Source organism: Pholis gunnellus (assembly GCF_910591455.1).
Source record: "Pholis gunnellus genome assembly, chromosome: 14".
NCBI classification, from domain to species: Eukaryota; Metazoa; Chordata; class Actinopteri; order Perciformes; family Pholidae; genus Pholis; species Pholis gunnellus.
In genome coordinates, this window is record NC_136541.1 from 4,520,371 (window position 1) to 4,540,146 (window position 19,776).

Consider the following 19,776-nt stretch of genomic DNA (forward strand, 5'->3'; position numbering starts at 1 on the left):
ACGTTGAATGGAAGAAGATGACGAGTGGATGTAGAGTTGTTTCCAAAGGTTTTGTGTTCCTTTTCCTATTGTTTGCGTTCCTTAAACTGAGAAAAACAACAACATGACAAGCAGCTCACCAAAAATTTAGATAAATATGTATCCTCACTTACAATTAGTGGCATCTATCTATCCAGATAGTTCCCGTTTTATTTGCCAAGGCTGACATTTCTGCCTCAACTGCAGTACGATGGAGAATGCTGCGTTCACAGCATTCAAAAACAACTTCTACAAAAAGGAAAATTAAGATTTCTTTCCCTAGAATGCAAAGCTGTTTATAATCCACAGAAGACACTGAACAGTTTTCATCGGGACTTCTTTTTGTCAAAACCTGTTTTACATTGTACAGTGGATTCATTTTGATAAATTGATACATTTTGGATAAATACATTCCATTGCATATTCCATAATCCAAACTTTTCTAGCCTAAACTTTCATGGCAGAAATTGAAGATTTGGGACAGCTAAAAATGACGTGATGAAAAATGATGTCAATTAAACTGTGCTCCCACAGATTTTAAGACATTCTTCATAACAAATAATATGGTAATAAGGGAAAAAATGCCAGCTCTAAAATGTGATCCTGGAGCTTTCTTTCACCTGTGAATCTACATTTCCCCTGTGCATTCACATTTTTATCTAGTTTTCTCGACGAGCAGATGGAAATAAAAAGTTTTTGTTTTTTCACTGTTTCTACCTGCAACTTATCACTCAGTTTCTAAACTAAATATGATGTTATTTTCCAACACAGATGGTTTGTGAAGGCATTGCTGTTATGATGAGTCGTGACTGTGATAGCAGCGCGTAATGTGCCTCTTCCTTCATGCAGGCAATCATTAACAGCAGGTCATGTTTTCCGGGTGGTACCACTATTTTTAAATTACATTCCAGAAGTTAATTTCCGAAACTCGTCGAGCTTTTCTGACCTGCGAATAAAACGTGGAACTAAAACAGAAACTCCCACAGGTCCATGTATCACAAAGTGATTGTTTACTGGACGTCTCTCCATCCATCTAACCTGTAAACCCGACGTGTGTCTCCTGCAGCCTGGCCCCGGTATCGTGTGCTCCGGGCTCTGGACATCGGCCAGTACAACCTGGAGATCTCCAATGCCGAGCTGTCCGATGACTCTCTGTACGAGTGTCAGGCCACAGAGGCCGCCCTGCGCTCCAGGAGGGCCAAACTCAATGTACTCAGTAAGTGAACTGGCTGCAGATACGTTTTATTTGAACCGTCACAGTTTGAGCAAAGGACCGTTTCACTCCAAGGAGACCAGAGACGGTTATCCGATCAAAGAGAGAGAGAGGGAGCTTCACACTCGGAGGCACCGTTATGGATGAGCAGTGTGGTTAAAAGTGCACGATCAATTTAGATGCACACGTGTTGAACCGGCTCAATGCTATTGACTGTATTTGATGCATCACTCTTGCAATAAATCTTGGGTTGGGCTTCATATCCGTTTCCCTCAGATTCCAGCATCTATGAGTTTGTTTTGAGTTGTCAACAGACTCTTAATATTACAACAAAACACAGATTTTCATTGAAGCTGCAAAATGTAAACACCCATTTTCACACAGGCATTAACTGTATCACCTCAGTCTTGTGACTACTTACCAAGAGTATCTTAACTTTAGCCATAACCTAATATTTAGCAGGAGGTTGCTCTTGATTGTGCAGTAATGAAATATATAGAAGAGATAATGGAAAAGAATTTAGAGACTACCAACAGCAAAAAGGTTAAAGGTACAGTATTTCTGCTGTATTTTCAAGGAACAAAGTAAAGTATGATAATTCATTTTTTTAGGAAATCCTATGAATTGAAGGAATTCACAGTCTTCTGTTGTAAATCTGCCCAGTTGGAGATTATTTTCTCTATTTATATGTACATGTATGTCTGTATGCATGAGTGCACACTTGCATAAATGTGTCCCTTTTAAAGCTTGGAACTGTGCGTGTCTCTTCTCCAGTCCCCCCTGAGGACCCGGTGGTTGAGGGGTCCCCGGAGCTCCTGCTGATGGCCGGAAATCCGCACAACCTGACCTGTGTGACCCGCGGGGCCAAGCCTGCAGCACACATCCAGTGGACCAAGGATGGAGTCGCTCTGGAGGGGGCCTACCAGTCCACGGTGACTCACACACACACGCAGACACACACACATGCACACATGCAGATAAAGCCATGCAACATAAAACCATGGAGAGATTATTACACTAAAATGAGATCTGTATAATCTCAAATGCCTAATATAGTGGCTGTGAAAGAGTTTGTAACAGAAATTCTAGTACCTACAGTCTGCTCCTGAATACCAGCCACTCTCAGTCTGGATGTTTGTTTGTTGATTTGCTTTTTGCCGTGGGCTCAGCAAAGGGGAATCACTGTATGAACGCCTCAGGCCGCACATCACCCCTGGAGTCCTGCATTAGGGAAATACAGTATGCAGTGCAAAGTCAGCACAAGACTTTCTTGGTTCTTGGTTGACGAAATGATAGAAATCTCGGCAGGTTGGGACCATTATTACAATTGAATTATATTTGATGCTTTTAAATGTTTTCAAATTGCAGGAAGGAGCATTTTGTGCTTTGAAACAACTTGGAAACTCTAAATTTCCCCTATGGCTCAGCTAAAGGATGGCGCTACAGTCGACATTACCGACGCAGCATGCTGCTCATGTTTCATCTGGTAGACACATATGCCCATATGTTAAAGGAATAATGGAAAGCTCTTTTAAGGCCAAAGCTCCTCGGTAGCTGAGTGGTTACAGCTCATGCTGTATAAATGCAAAATCTCAGGTTCGATTCCAGCCTCGGAACCTTTGCTGTATGTATTAACCCTCTCAGCGACCCCATGTTGGCCCCTGTCAAATAGAGCCCGAAATGCCAAATATGATTATAAAAAGACTTGTTGAAGGAATCATGGCTTTTTGGTTTCTCTACATTTAAAAGGATTTAAAAGATGAATTAAAGGTGATGAAGTTAGTTATGGAAGATTATACCTGCAGTTAAATAGATGTGGTATTTTACTAAACTACGTATTCACAAAAAGTAACATACATACTGATTCTGAACACATTTACATAAATAGACGTCTTGATCATAATCGCTTCTTCGTCAGATGAATCTTGACCCGATCCAATTAATACAGTGATTTTTACTTGCCTTGCCTACGCATTCCCTCCCTATCAAACCCTATTTCCACACTTTATGGTCGTGACACAACTTAAAACATACACGGATCCAAGACATATTTAATTAACTCACACAAACATCCCTGTACTTCTATCTTTGTGAGGACCCTCTATAACATGATGTATCCCCGAGCCTGTTAACTTGACCTTAACCATCACAACTAAATGCTTAACTCGAACCCTTACCCGAAACCTAATTCCAACCTGAACCTTAAAAAGAATTCTTAACCCACAAACAAGCCTTTGGAGAAGTGAGGACCAGCAAAAATGACCTAAATTTCCAAAAAAAATGTCCCCACTGTGTGGTTAAAAACTTGTCCAGGTTCCTCACTACACACACATATATAGACAGGAACTGTACTAGGTGACACTTGCGATCACAGTGATATATTCTGCACTCTTGTCTCCCACATTCACACTTTTCACACTCCTGTATATTCTCCTACACACACACACACACACACACACACACATATGCACACTCGTGCGTTCATATGCACACAGAAGCAACAGCAAACACTGACTCACGCTCGGATGTTTTTACATCTCTTGCAGCCAGTTTTATGCCCCACACACCTGCTCATACATATTACATGCTGCTCTTATGTGATTGCGTTGCTGACCACACATCTACATGGAGGCCGTGCACACTTTCTTGACAGATTTTAGCCGCATTGCAAAGCGCCTCACCTCTAGAATTCAACGAGACCGGATTTTCTTGTTGTGCAGAAAATATGATTTATACGTTCTGTTGTACGGCTTCAACTGAGAACTGTGGTCATTATTGATTCATCCATCAATGATTGTCCGATTGCTGGAATTAAGAAATCCTTCAATCTGTAAAATGTCAAACCGATCAGTCAAACGTGTCTGATCAATAACCAAAACCCAAATATGTATTTCGTCTAGAATGATAGAAAAGTGAGTGACTGATCAATAACGTGATTCAGCTTTACTGTGTTACTTTTCTTTTTCTCTTTAGTATTCACCTCTCATTTTAAATGCAAGGTCCAGAGTCATTAAACGTCTGAATTATGATGATTAAGTTCAAGAACATGGACTTCTATAAAACTGCTCCTTTGACCTTTCCAACGTATTTGTTCTGTCTTCCATCATGTCTAAAAATGTTTTTAATTTTATTTCTAACTCCAGATTACTGTTTCTATTTCCATGTTGTGGCTCTCTTGGCTCCTTTACTAACCTTCCTATGTCTCTCTCCTTTCTCCTCCCTTTCTCCTCTCTTAACTCTCCCATGATATTTCCTGTTTCCTCCTTTTGTCTTTGTCCGCTTCGTCCTTCAACATCCACTGCGCTCCTCCTCCTCCTCTTTGATCTTTCTCTGTTTGCTCCTCTTCCTAAATTCTACCGTCCTCGTCTCTCGCTCCCTATATCTTTGCTGAACAGGAAGTGTTGCCAGACAGGAAGAGGGTGACGACCAGGAGCTACCTGCCCATCACACCAGCAGACACCGACAGCAGCCGCAACTTCACCTGCGTGGCCAGCAACCCGGCGGTGCCGATGGGCAAACGAGCCACTGTTACCCTCAACGTCCACCGTGAGTTGCCCTTTTATCTCTGTCGAGGTGCATAGGTGGGGCTGTTCTTGTGTTGGCACGTGGAAAAAATAGGATTTTAATTGGATCAACAAAGTATTTATGACCAAAAAACAACACATATGCTGCATATTTGCATTTACAGCCACCGTTTTTCACCATTCTCAAACTTGGGCTGGTTCCAGGTTTGATTTGAGCCGTTTGCGCTGATTTGGCACATATCGTTGGAGCCAGTGATTTTCTCCTGAAGCAAGTTGAGCAAGTTGATTTTCTTCAACATCTGGAAAACCTGATACTTTTTGTGCGATAAGAGATTTTAATCGTGTCCCTGGAGAAATAAGGAATGCTTGCTCACAAGCGAACTGCACTTTGAATTTTCAATCAAGAAGATTGATGTGTTTTTCCAGCCCAGTGTCGTTAGTAATTACTGGGAGAATAACTGCAGTAACAGTAGATGTAGAACCAGTGCTGCGTTTGTACAGAAGGCTGTAGAGAAGTGGGGTTTTAGAATACCAGATTTTATTGCGAAATGCATCATTTGTTGTGACTTATTTGTGTGGGAAATCAATCGTCTTGCTGCTTGGCAGAGCTGAAACACAACAGTGATTCAGTTTATCTTTGGTTGTACATCAAATATGTATCTCTGCCTGTGTAGACCCTCCTACGGTGACCCTGTCCATCGAACCTCGCTCCGTCCTGGAGGGCGAGAGAGTCACCTTCACCTGTCAGGCCACTGGCAACCCTCCCATCATTGGCTTCAGGTCTGGATTACATTTTACCTGAATTTATCTCTTAAGGTACGATGTGTATCATTGTTATTAATGACACAGGTGGCCGTCAAGTGACCTGCAGTAAACCTCTTGTTGCTCCTGCACGTGCTTACACGTCCACAGACACAAGCCAGCATCCCGGGCATTAGTCAACAGTGACGTGACATTTCATTACAATCATATATCATATTTAGCATAATTAATCTGTAATATACTCCTTTACTTTATTTTCTCCTCTGTTTTCATGAAACTAACTAGCTTGCCATTTGCAAATTACTTTTATCAGCTCACATCACGAAGCAACCAAAGTAGATCCATAACCTTAGCTCAGCTTACAGTTAGTTTTGCATCGCTCTTGGCTAGTAGAGAGCCATCATTCATACTGTAACATATTTATTGTTGGCTAAAATTGACGCAGTCATAATGCATTTCTATCATGGATCATTAGCGAGCAAGCACGCTAAGGTTAGCCAGCTAGCTGTAACTTAGCTGTACACCGCATGGATCATCAGCCCTGGGAGTCTTGATGTATTCGCTGACGTTATCCACTCGAGAAAGCGTTTTGCTACGTTAGCTACACGCGGTTAGCGCTGTGGCGGCGCTGGAGAGAGCCGAGGCACTCAGAAACTTGCATAAACGTTTAATACATGCACATTTCTTCACATTGACTTTATTCCCTAAACATTCTGTTCTATTTGTCAAACAATCAATACGTTACTAACTTTGACAGCATTGTTCCAGTTCAGAATGGTCGATGTTATTTGGGGACACTGTTTCATTTGATACCCGCAGTCCAACATCAGGGGCCAGATTGCAATTCTGTTCAATACCGATAGATTTTCTTTCATATATTCCAATCTGCTTGTAACCACCGTCTGGAGGCGATCCTGAATTGTAATTTCTGCTTGCAGAACGGAATTAATGAAAGTATTGAACAGTTCAACAATTAAACACTGACTTTAATCTTAAGTGACAGCACTGAAGCGTTGAAATCGCTAAATGCTGGACTTAAAACGGTGGTTTTAATCTGAGTTCTGAGACTCCTCCAGAGGGTCCCAGTTTGGGAGCACTGCCAGGCACTTAGGCACTAAGCCTATTGAATGTATATTAAAATGTCATCTAATAGCAAATGTGCAATATGGTTATATGAGTTTTTGAGCAATATATCTGGATAACAGAAATGAAAAGAAATGCATTTTCTTTAGCTTGCAATCATTCCCTCAGGTTTTGACATAGAGGATTTTCAAACCATAGTTTAATAGCTTTAAATGGTAATATAACAACACTTATTGTCTAGTAGTGGAAATCTAACATTTGGATCACCACCAAAAAGCACATTATGCTTTTGAGATCTGCTGACAAGGATTTGAAATACTTGAAAACTTGTTAAACGGCGACGTGTTTCTCTGTCAGGTGGGCTAAAGGTGGCGTGCTGCTGGAGGGGGCCAGGGAGAGTGTGTTTGTCACCACAGCAGATCACTCCTTCTTCACCGAGCCCGTGTCCTGTCAGGTTTTCAACGTCGTGGGAAGCACCAACGTCAGCATCCTGGTGGACGTGCACTGTGAGTATGAGTACAGACACTCCTGAGCTGAGTGGGACTCTGGTGATATTTATGTGCTCTAATATATATATATATTTGTCAGTATTTGTTTGAAGAGCCACGCCGCATTTATTTTGTTGCGACATAGTATTCCTGTATTGTGAAGAAAAGAAATACAATTCAGGTCAGTTCAATTCAACAAAGCCTTGTAGCATTCATTGTCAAAACCTATATATAAATATAGTACATGGAATGAGACAACTAATAACATAGTTATTAATAATACAAAAAATAGTTTGAAAAATAGTTTGAAAAATAGTTAAATCAGAAAAGGAAAGAAGGAAAACGTTTTTTTTAAATATATAAAATGGAGAGAAGAGGGAAATGTACTAAAACATGTCTGACTTTCTGAAAAGACGTTAAATTCTCATCATCATGCACAGTTTCACCAAGCAGAGTTTGAAAAAGTTTGAGTCTATCAAGTTCTTTGAGGCGCAATGTATTCTCAATTTATTTTTCACATTTCTGGTATTTTATTAACTTCAGGCTCTTGGCGATCACCGAAGTCTCTCTTTCATTAAACTGTGTCTGCGTACAGGGGTTTTAAGTCTCACCCTCTCTTTCAGTCGGCCCGATACTAGTAGTGGAGCCGAGGCCGGTGACGGTAGATGTGGACTCTGACGTCACTCTGAACTGCAAGTGGTCTGGGAACCCCCCTCTCACCCTCACCTGGACCAAGAAGGGCTCCAGCATGGTGAGAACGAACCACTAATCCTTTCACCTTCAACCCTACGTTTTTATACCATAGCCTGATTTCAGTTTTTATTTCACTAAAATGTCACATATTTGAATGTACACAGAAAGAAAGAGAAAGTCTGAGCACCAAGTGTTGGGAGTCGATTACATTTCGAGAACTACGGTCAAATCCTTCTGAAAACCTCAATCCCAATCCAAATACATTTCCAAGACCTAGGCTTCATAAATGTTTGCTCAGTCGTACCGCACACGGTTAGAAGCGAGACTCCGTCTTCATATCCTAAATCTTTTATTCATGCCTAACAAGTTAAGGAAAGCTCCAGGAAAACAACTAATGGAGCCTGCTGAGTAAATCAACATGTTTTATGAATTAAATATAGATCTCCCTCCCTGTTCTGTCTGTGGTCTGTCTGTCTCCTACCCACACTCACAAAGCTACTATCCTGCTCCTCGTGCGTACTTATACTTGTTTCTGTGTGTCCAGGTGCTCAGCAACAACAACCAGCTGTATTTGAAGTCAGTGAGCCAGGCCGACGCAGGCCAGTATGTCTGCAAGGCCATCGTGCCCCGGATTGGTGTGGGAGAGACCGAGGTTACGCTCACTGTCAACGGTCAGTTACTATCGAATTACTCCGCTGTTTACACACATCAGCAAAAGTTTCTAAGAAAACGTGAAGAACGGATCTTCTTATACACAGGACAGCCCTGCTTCTGTGTCAAACATGTGAATAATAAAACCACATGATGTGTTTGTTTAATCTATAATCGTTCTGTACATCATGCATTATGTCTGCATCCGTCAAACAGCTGAAGCCTCTGAATGTACAGAGTAGAGCACAGTACGGGCACCCGGCCTGATTCATTGAAGCCCAGGCCTGAATCAAACCCCACTGCTAATGTTGTATCCCTAAACAGGCCCGAAGCCAACGTTTCAATGTCAAAACTCTCCTCGAGAGACCGGATCTTACTTAATAAATCAAAAGGGATTCACCAAGAACACAATGACGAAAAGCGAGTTCGCAAATGCTCCTTAAATCTTCCCCAACTGACAGAGTGCGACATTCATTGGCACGTCCTTGAGCTCGGTGAGCTAGTGACTATCTTTGCACTCGTTCACTTACCAGACAGTATTATGCTAAAGGAGCTGTATTCATCTATGGGGTCAGATCAGTCTCACTATTAAGGATTCATAAATGTTTTAAATGACTGGTACCACAAATATATTTTACCAGTGTATATATATACATATATGTATGTAAACAGAATCCCCTATTAAACAAATAAGATTCATAAATACATTTCTGATGCACACACAAATATATATATTGTTGTAAATAAATGTAATAGAAACCAATAATTCCTTTCAAAAACTCATTTGGATATTGTTACATTTAAATACAAACTGTTGAACCTGCATTTACAAACTGCTTGTCATGTTTACACTTTGTGTGCGTTCACAAATGCATTTTTTTCCAACAGGAAATGATCTGTAGCCAATCAGATGTTCTCCTCCGTTTATAACTAATCACATGAGCACGCCCGGAACATCCAGTTAAAACAATTGTGTTGCGGAGAACGGCAAGAATTAGACTATTTTATCTTTGGACAGCGTTCCCATCACCTGTTATGTTGCAGGTATTTTCTGCTGGCCTCACCTAATTTTCTCGTCCTGCTCACGTCCACTAAAATAACATCTGGTTTGCCGTCTACCTGATTCTATCTGAATGCAGCGTATGAAGGCAAGTGTACTTGGAAGACCTTCTGATTTGTTGTAGTAATCATCTTTTTCTCTCTCTCTCTCTCTCTCTCTCTCTCTCTCTCTCTCTCTCTCTCGTCCTGCCTCACTCACTCAGGGCCCCCCATCATCTCCAGTGATTCAGTCCAGTACTCTGTCAGAGGGGAGAGAGGAGAGATCAAGTGTTACATCGCGAGCACCCCCCCACCTGATAAGATTGTAAGTCCGTCCTTGGAAGTTGTAATCTGCTGCAGAGGTTCTTGACCTTTTCAGATTGCATCTGCCTCAAACTGAATCCTGATCGCAGAACCTCTTTGTGAAACAAACCTGAAAACAAAAAGATCTTTTTTACTTTCTCTGTTCTTGCTTACACTTGTGTGACGCAGCTTAACGATTGGCACAAGGGCCATTGTTCTCCAACTGTGTCACGAGCGTGCGGAGAACAATCTGTTCTTCGTCTGTGGTGGAAGGTGTGACTCATCAAAAACAGCTGCTGTAGTGTCTGGTTGAAATGAAAGAGGAGACGCACAGTGCTGATATGTTGGGCGTGCAGCAGATACGATCAAGAATTCATGAGAATGTGGCTTCTAGTGTTACTTATAGTAATAGTTTTTTAGTTATCTTCGCCATGAAATTGTCAGTGCAGCGTCGATACTATCTTGATTTTAGTAGGACTTGGACCAACCAGCCGAAACCGTTCCAATTCAGTGGTCCCTTGCAAAGTGGTAACCATCTAAAAAAAGCGTTCACACACATTGCCTCACCAGCAAACTCTAATGCAATATCCTCCTAAATGTGCCGTAACTGCAGAAATATACGTTGTTTTTTTCGTTTCTGTCTTTTCTCAAAGTCGCTGAGTGGAATTCTTGATCGATAGAAAGTGTCTGTGCATTATATAAGTTACAAAATGATATCTGATATAAACCTTAAACAAAAAGAAATACCATTATGCCCACAAATCACCAAAAAAGAAGCAAGTAGCAACGTTTGAGTTTGACGGCTAGAATGAGTGAGCGAGAGTGTGGGGGTAAAACAGACTGAAATGAGCGGGAGAGAGATGGAGGGAGAGTAAAATTCTGTACCTTTCAGCGTCAATTATCCAATTGTGCAGTGCCAACATGACAGAAATCAGAGCTTTTAGGAAGCCTCAGCCCCCCGCTGCACTGGCAGAGAGCTCAGAGCGTATAATGTGATACGACATTGTAGTCTCGGCTTAATGCAGAGACACAAGGACTTATGAAATATGGAGTATGATGCTGTGTGTATGTGTGTGTATGTGTGGCAATAGGGGGCAACGAGAAATTGAGAAAGGGAAGAAATCACAGACAGAGGTGCTGCAATAAAATCATTGTGAGAAAAAAGAAAAGAAAGAAAGGGAGGGATTTTGAGAGGCAGACTGTGGAGACAGAAACGACGCATTATGTAAGATTGTCAGAGAGAAAAGGGAGAGCGGATTTTGGTGTGTTTCTTTCATTTCTCCCTCATCCGCTCTTGATCACATTTTCATTTTTTTTTCTTCAAAAATCAGGTTAAAAGGTACATTAGCCTAACATATGGCTCTATGTATATTTGATATCACCATGTTCCATATTTAATACCCTCAAAATTCTACCTCAGCAGATTTTAAGTAGAAAAACCTGCTCGAGTTTTTATCGCTCATGTACACTTGCTGCACTCTGTGTGTGTTTGTGTGTGTGTGTGTGTGTTGTGATTTATTTGTGAGGAAATTCTCTCTTTCCCGGCCTGAAAACTTTAATTAGGCTCATAGTGCACCAGGAGAGAAAAAACTACACATTTACCAAGGTGTGAGAATGTAATTTGTTTTGCTTAACATGTACTTCCTGCCCACATTCGCTTTCGTCTCCTTTAACCTTTAACACCAGCCCATCTGTTTGCTGAATGTTTACTTGTGATAATATAGATTGTGTGTGTGTGTGGGGCCGTATATGAGTCGATTGTTGTTAATACTACAAAAGAGAAGATAATGTGAAATTAGCATTATTGATCCCTGAGGGGAAATAGGGTGATTGCAGCTGTAAAAAGAGCAGTTTAGATAAAAATCAAACAAATGAATTAAACATGTTGGAAATTGCGTCTTCATCGCGCCAGCTCCTACCAGCTTGAAGGACTTTTCCTGCCGTGTTGATTAAGAACAGATTTATAGATTTGCAAATGTTTTAGTGTACAGATTTACCAAGCCTTTGATCTTATCTGAATTCTAAATTGATGTAAACCTGCCTAACCATTTTAATGCAATCCTTTTGAAGCGGCAGATCACACATAGAGAGAGCGAGAGCGAGTTTTGCCTGCAAAGTGCTCCCTGCCTGGAACCATTGGTCACATATATGTGTTTATATAACCTTATATACCACTTCTTAAACGCATTTACAGAATGATTTACAACTCACAAAAGGGACCTCAACAGCATCTCAAAGGAAATATAAAATACATAGTTAATACATGTGTAGGTATAGATAAAAGAAGAGTAATTAAAGACGACAAAAAAACATTCATAGGCAAAGAGATTTAACAGTTGATACCAACTTGGTTAAAGTTACTTCAAGGACATATCATTTTGTTTTGATTTTGGCAGTCACTGTGGATAAAAGTTGTTGTGTTACTGAGCACCAGAGTCCATTTATAAAACCTCTAATTTTACTGCAGCGGGGTCCGACAGTCTGCCCTGCTCAGTCCTGGTCCTGGTTCTGGTTCTGGTTCTGGTTCTCCCATGCTTCCCTTCCCCCGAGAAGAATAGAAGTGTATCGTTCCATCCTCCCCTCTATTATTTGGCCAAGTTCCTGGACCACCGTGTCAGTGATCGGAGAGAGACTAGAATCTAAATCATGCTTCTTAAACTGTGTGTCTCAGGTTTGGGCGTGGAAGGAGAACGTGTGGGAGAAGGAGAAGGGCACCCTGATGGAGAGGTACACCGTGGAGCAGAGCAAACCTCCGTCCCAGGGCGGGGCCGTCCTCTCCACCCTCACCATCAACAACGTCATGGAGTCTGACTTCCACTCGCCCTACAACTGCACCGCCTGGAACGCCTTCGGACCCGGGACCATGATCATCACCCTGGAAGAGACCGGTATGGAAAAAACTACAAAAAAGGGGGAAATAACTGGGATTGTGGCAGTTAATTATGACAGTGTATCATGTCACAGTTAGTCGCACAGTTAATGAGGGCATTTTATTTTATGGTGTTTATCATCATAAAAGAGCAGATCAAGAACATTAACATCACTTGTTTTATCACTTTAAAAGTTGATGAAAGTGTTTTTGGCAAATGATACAAAGGCCGTAAGGCTTTGTAAATTAACTGATAATTAAGAAGTGTTTTACCAACAGGCTCTTCAAATACCGCTGCTAGGTCAGTGTCCCTACACTTCAAAGTAGTACGCTCTATGTACCCCTCTAACGAGTGTCAGTTTAAACTCATTACATGCATACAGTCTCTTGTTGAAATAAACTTCCAACCTTGGTTTACTTAGTGTTTTGGTTTACGCAACAACTACTTGGTTAGGTTTAGGACAATATGATGGTTTGGTTTAAAATAAGTGTTTGTTACGTTAAACATTTTTTTCCGTACGATAAATTGACATGTTGTTTTTGTCATGAATACTTTCACACAAAATGCGATTATTACATGGCTTAAAAGCAAACATTGCAAAGGCAGCGCATACCAAATCCACTCCTTCCGTACTTACCTTTCAAAATAAAAGCCCTAGACATATACACTGTGTAACTGATTACCAGAGGAAACTCAAATACATTCATTGTAACTAAAAGGAAACTCAATGGAATAGATTACAGTATAGCTTAGAATACAACAGTTTACCTAAAACTGACTTTTACCTGAAAAAGTGCTGCAATAGTGTTTGTTAAACCTTAAAGTACGAATACATCGGTGACATAATTCAAAGTCCTCTACTGTAATACAACAGCACCAGACAGGGAAGGAGAAAACTACATGAAGCCAGCACACAGTAAGCAATTCAGGTTTCAAAAATATATTTTTAAAATCTAATGTTTTCTGAATGTCTGAGGAAACTTCCACATGTTAGCTTTAATGTCCCAGAGAAAGATGCTCCTCTTCCTCAAGTGCCCTTGAGCAAGATTTCCACGCATGTGCCCTCAGCCGGACGTCAGGCGACAGGATTGAGTGTTATAAGTCCATTCTGGATGGTTACGCATTTTATTGCGAGGACTTGCTAAGTCACATTACATTGAGAAAATGATTTCTTCATGCTCTGTCAGTCTTATCTGGCTCTTATTCTTTCAGCTTTCAAGCTTCAGAAAATCTACCAAGACATCTTTGAGGGAGAGAGAGAGAGAGAGAGAGAGAGAGAGAGAGAGAGAGAGAGAGAGAAAGCTGTTTTTATCCCTTGTTCGACTTGCATGCCTTATCAACGTATATGCAGCCTTCAGAGATTCAATTTTAAGCTAGGACACACGATTTATACTTAAAAGACACAAGATCTGTGTGTGTTTCTCTAACAAAGAGGCAGCAGTTGTCCCTCAAACCTGATCTCTGCTTGTGTTTGTTTCAGATATTGTTCCAGTGGGAATTATCGCCGGTGGTACGGTGGGCTCCTCCATTCTGCTGCTTATGTTTCTACTGGCGCTCGCCTTCTTCCTCTACCGCCAACGCAAAGGCAGTAAGTGAACACAGTTGTTCTCTAATGTATGTGTGTATATGTGTGTGTGTGTGTGTGTGTGTGTGTGTGTGTGTGTGTGTGTGTGTGTGTGTAGGAGCATGCACACACACATACTGTATGCATCCATCAGTCTTTCCTTCATCCACTCACCCTATCTGTCATTCTGCCTCTCCACGTTTGAAGGGAAAGAACATGTGCCAGCTGTATAGCATTTTATTCAAATGAGATTAATTTATATTCATATAATATGGCTAACTGCCTTAAAACGCCTACTGCACTCTTTGCATTCTACTGACACGGAAATGTATGATTCTTGTTTTAATAAATTGTATTTATATGGCGCTTGTACACTAGATAAAGTACATACATAACAGAACAGAAAACAAGAGCATTTAGAGGTGAATAGTACTTAGTGCATTAATTCCTATATGTTATTTCTGCAGCCGACAGCAATCCAATTTGTATTTATCAGCACAAGCCACTCTTCTCCAAACCAGAGAGCTGAGAACAAGCGGTGTCTTCAAGTTGTTTCGTCTTGAGCTGCTCCACAGCAAATAAAGAACTGGGAAAGACAATGAAGGTGACTGGCAGAGTCCCCAGAGGGATTTTCTGGGGATAAGTGTATATCTTCTGGTTCAGAGCTGATAACACCACTACAGAAAAGATACCATTTGGAAATAGAAACTCAAACAAACATCGTTGTGGCTCCAGATAAGCTGTCTCTCATTTGCGGCGCGATGCTGCAGCTCAAGACTTCACAGATTTAAATCTTTGCTTTTAAGGTCTCTGGCTGCTGGAAGAGAGTTGTTCATGTTGACAAATATTGACTGCTCTGTGCTCGGGATATATAGATTAAGATGAGAAGTTTTACCATCTCAGGTTACACAAAGCTGAGTCTGTAGGCAGGGGGACAAGATTTTGGTACCAGAAGCATTCTGATTTCTGTTTGTAGTCTCAGTCGTATGGATGGTTGGATGCAGGTAAACAGCTCGTGTGGACAGCAAAATAGGCCGAAGGCAATGGCCGAAATGCAATCTTGGAACCTACCGGCTATCGTCTGAGGATGATGTCGCTTTTTATTGGTTTAAAATTTGCTTTAGAACTGGCTCCTTGTGAAACAATCCGGTCGGTACACGTCGTCTCTCAACTCCAACTAATATGTGAAAGTGCTCAGCCATTACATTGTTTCATGGTCTCCAGCATTGCACAGATTCTGGTCTATTATTCTGTAAATATTTTCTTCTTGGAGTAATAAAAAGAAAACCTATCTAGAACTGAACGTAGTGGAATGTATTTTACATAACTAAAAGCCTTTTAATGAAATGACATCAAATATGTTTAATCTCTACCTCCGTGCATATTTAACTTTCTGCAGCTGTAGCTTTTATGTTAATGTGACGCCACTCAATTCAGACTTGAGCCGCGGTGGAAGTGTTTCTGAAATATTACTAGGTCATACAGTAATAAGATCACAGTCGTGACATTTATGTAAAAATAACTCAAATATGAGACAAAACATGTATATTTGCCAGCACATTTATGTACAGTAACAAGGTACATGTCTGAAAGGGGCTTAAAAGGCTGAAGATTTACCCTCTTGCTCAGAATATTTGACTAATCTTTCTGTCGCATGTAGACCGAAACAAAAACACAAAGAGAAAACTAAACTGGAATACACGTTAGCTGAACCTTTCTCATCCCTTTCTACGAAACCTAGAAGATATATTATTAGTATTTAAATGATGAGGCGAGTTCACAGTTCAGTGACCTTAGTGGTTCTCAAACTTTTTTCAATTGTGTGTCCCCTTTACAAAAATACTATTTCAGCCAGTTCCCCCTGAGCAGCACAAAACGTAAACATAATCGTGAACATGCGGCAGTTTACAGTTAACGAAAAGAGGAATATTAAAAAATAAAATGTGGTTTATTGAACTTACATTTACATTTGTTTGTTTGAACTTATTATAGGAATTATGCACGACTTTTCTTACGAACTCCCTGCAGTGCTCTAAAGTTCCCCTCGGGGGGATGGTGAACAGGCCGATTGCTTGGCCGCTGGGAGTGCTGCTTGCAGCTTTGTGCAGAACTGCTCTATTGCTCAATGACTCCAGGGAAGTGAAGAATAGTTTGATTCTAATGTTAGCAATATCCAGCATCCAGCACCAAAAGCGCAGACTTTGTTCAAAGTTTGTTAATATTGAACGTGTCATGTGTCCAAATTGCTCCAAATTCGACGCATCACTGCCTTTGGTCCCCAACAACACACCCACCAGAAGTGAAGTAGATCGAGAACAGTGAGCGGTTCCTGAGATATGCGAAGGACATATCCACACACACACAGACAGTCAGATGGACTGACACACAGACATTTATTGCTTTATAGTTTGATAAGAGAATCCCACAGTGTCTTTTGAAATCGCCAATGTCAGAAATTCAGAAATCCTACATATACACTAAGGGCTTTAAACTGTGTAAAATAGCATGAAAAAAAGACTGGCTTTCAGTCCAACTTAAATGTGTGGATTAAAAGAAATAATCAACAATCATGAGACCTTTTGACAGAAAGATCTGCTACAAAATATGCTTCTTCATTTCCTGATGCCTTTTTTCCCTCTTTATGAATTCTGAAGAATATAAAAGGGACAAGGCAAATAATGGTCGGGACAAAACAGAAGAAAAACAGCATTAAATAGAATAAAGTCTTGTTGTTTTTGTTGCTTTTTTAAAATAAATCATTCATTCATCTTGACCCAGAATATGACCAGAGGTTGTGTTTCTCTTTCAGGTCGCCGGGGTGTCACCCTCGGTAAACCAGACATCAAGGTAGAGACAGTCAACAAAGAGACCCACAGCCTGGAGGAGGAGGCGGCCGACGTCTCCACAGCAACGCGGATGGTCAAGGCCATGTACTCAGTGAGTAGACACCCATTTGAGTCACCGAGGGCCATGGAGAGGAGGCGTACGGGTCAATGGGCTTAAATGTACAGATACACCGACCCAAAGGGCGACTTGGCAGGAGACACACACACACACACACACACACACGCACACACCCTCTGCTTGCCTTCAAAAATACATGAAAATATATGTACACAAACACACTTGACCCAAAAACTAAAAAGCACATATTATACTGTACAAATAGCACAGATACACCATAAATTACACCACATGCACATAAAACCTTGCAAATACACGAAAACTAAAATTGCACACGCACAGAAGTACCGAACATTAACACAGACTCACACACACACACAAAGACACACACTCTCTCGTTAACATTGTGTTCCTTTTAGAAAAGCATTCAGCCCCCCGATGTCCTGGAGAACCTAATCGGCGATGCTCCTTTGGAGCGGTTTTTAAAGTTCGGTCCAAAACCTTTTTCCAACAACTAACCGTTTCTCAACTTCCACTCTCTTGGGATGAAAAACCTGAAACTCTGTTTTCCTCTCCCCTCCCTCTCTTCCTCCTCCTTTCCTTTCTCACCCTCCCTCTTTCCGTGTGTGTGTTTCGTTGTTTGATGGTTTAGTTTCTGCCCTCTGTTTCCCTCTCTCCCTCCACTCAGCCGTTCAAAGACGACATGGACCTGAAGCAGGACATCAGGAGCGAGAGCGACACCAGAGAGGAGTACGAGCTCAAGGTGAGGCGGCCGGCCGCTCACACAGACATTTTAGCATTTTCAAATTTGATTTGACTTTTTTTCGGTAACATCTTGTATCCTGCATGGTGCACATGACGCATCATATGTTATGAACTTGTGTGGTCATCATTGTCATATCATCAAGTGCCAATTTACCGTTTCCTATTTTTCGTTTCAGGTTTGCACCGCAGTTAAAAGCTTGGTTTTCGTAACAATACCACTTTTTCTCAATCCTTGCCACTAAAGTTCCCCCAAAAGCAGCTGTTGTCTATTCTTCATGCACCATTTGTAGGAATCTGCCAAGTCAGAGCATTATCAACCCCTCAAATTATCACAAACTAACCAAACTGAAGGAGGAAACAAAACATTCAAACATTCTTGGTGTGAAAACTTTTATTCCGGAGTAAACTGCACAGGTTAGCTTCCTGTCACTTAGCATTGGAAACCACGTGTATCCTGGTAAAATGAAGTTGAATCATAATGTATCGTGTCCATACACATACTGTCCACCGCATCGCTAACACACCATTACATTTTGGTCGTAGCATGAGCAACAGCACGCCACCGACGTCCAACATCACCTAACATATCATCCTGCAATGTGACTGATAATTACATACAGACAATAAGAGAAGTTTACAGCGTGATATAACACAAGGCCAAACTAACTCAAGCACACACCATGATGTTTAGGTGTCTTTACACAGCCCAGCGTTGTTGCTTCTTATCATAATATTAAACTTTTCTCTCTCTAATCACAGGATCCAACCAACGGCTACTACAACGTCCGAGCCACCACCCACGACGAGGCTCGCCCCCAGTCCCGCGCCATCCACTACCAGGGCGAGTTCCGCTCCCCAAACCCAAACATCGGACCGGCCGGTGCCACTTCCGGCGGACCCCCAGCAGGCGCCAGCGGTGCCGTTCCCCCCAGTGGAGTGCCAGGCTCAAGGGCAGGCTGCTATGACCCCCGCCCACCCTCCAGGATGTCCCACGCCACCTACGCCCAGTTCAACACCTTCACCAGGGTGGCGCAGAGCCAGCAAGCACCTCCCAATCCAGCTCTTCAATCGCCTGGTGATTACCCCGGAGACTGCGGCCTGCTGGACAGCACAACCCAGCTGGCCTATGACAACTACGGATACCCCTCCCAGTACCCCAGCTACCGCATGGGCTTCGCTCCGCCCATAGAGGAGGGGCCAGCCTATGAGATGTATCCAACAGGCCAAGGGACCGGCCTGGGGCCAGGGCCAGGGCCGGGGCCAGGACCGGGGCCGGGGCCAGGACCGGGACCGGGGCCAGGACCGGGACCGGGGCCGGGGCCGGGGCCAGGACCAGGACCAGGGCCAGGGCCAGGTCCAGGACCAGGACCAGGGCCAGGACAACAAAGTCCTGAAACAGGGCTGGGGCAGTACGGAACCTCCACTCGCTTCTCGTATTCGTCTCCACCCTCTGACTATTCCCAAAGACACACACAGCGGATGCAGACTCATGTTTGAGAAACAAACACACACACACACACACACACTCTTTGACTTGCTTTTTTAAGCTGCAGTACTTATTACACATAAAACATGAATATATAAAAGACACATTCAAGAATCCATTTTCTTTTTTCCATAGCATCCAGTGCATGGAATTTAGGTTCACTTCTTGGACCAATGAAACACAACAACAAGTCACAGCAGTTAGCAGCGTCTCATATAAAACAGTTCGCAGCAATGCATACAACACGTGCAAAGCGACAGTCACACACATTTGCGCAGACTTTCTGTTGCGTGCAGTGTTTATGCTCCAACAAAAGAGAGTCACAATCAAGAGAAAAGGATCAAAAGAGAAGAAGAGCACTTTTGAAGACGGGAAGAAGAAAAGCGCCAGAAGCTTTAGGAGGAGCAGAGGAAC

General features: G+C 42.0%; 1 protein-coding gene across 4 annotated transcripts in view; it reads left to right on the forward strand.

Annotated features, from left to right (window-relative positions):
* The window catches only part of kirrel1b (kirre like nephrin family adhesion molecule 1b), a gene marked incomplete at both ends in the record, with an annotated part of 64,307 nt that extends 44,934 nt beyond the window's left edge, over positions 1–19,373 (forward strand). Inside the window, 14 exons of one of the 4 annotated variants that reach the window (XM_079172486.1) lie at positions 1,085–1,234; positions 2,006–2,163; positions 4,627–4,777; positions 5,430–5,535; positions 6,958–7,106; positions 7,712–7,839; positions 8,326–8,452; positions 9,695–9,795; positions 12,445–12,661; positions 14,124–14,231; positions 17,017–17,144; positions 17,764–17,874; positions 18,636–19,110; positions 19,237–19,373. In XM_079172486.1, coding sequence (XP_079028612.1) covers positions 1,085–1,234; positions 2,006–2,163; positions 4,627–4,777; positions 5,430–5,535; positions 6,958–7,106; positions 7,712–7,839; positions 8,326–8,452; positions 9,695–9,795; positions 12,445–12,661; positions 14,124–14,231; positions 17,017–17,144; positions 17,764–17,874; positions 18,636–19,110; positions 19,237–19,373 — 2,246 coding nt within the window. Of the gene's footprint in view, positions 1–1,084; positions 1,235–2,005; positions 2,164–4,626; positions 4,778–5,429; positions 5,536–6,957; positions 7,107–7,711; positions 7,840–8,325; positions 8,453–9,694; positions 9,796–12,444; positions 12,662–14,123; positions 14,232–17,016; positions 17,145–17,763; positions 17,875–18,635 lie in introns of all 4 variants that reach the window. The other 3 variants (XM_079172487.1, XM_079172488.1, XM_079172485.1) reach the window with 3 other exon arrangements.
* Between the last annotated feature and the right edge of the window lie 403 nt (positions 19,374–19,776).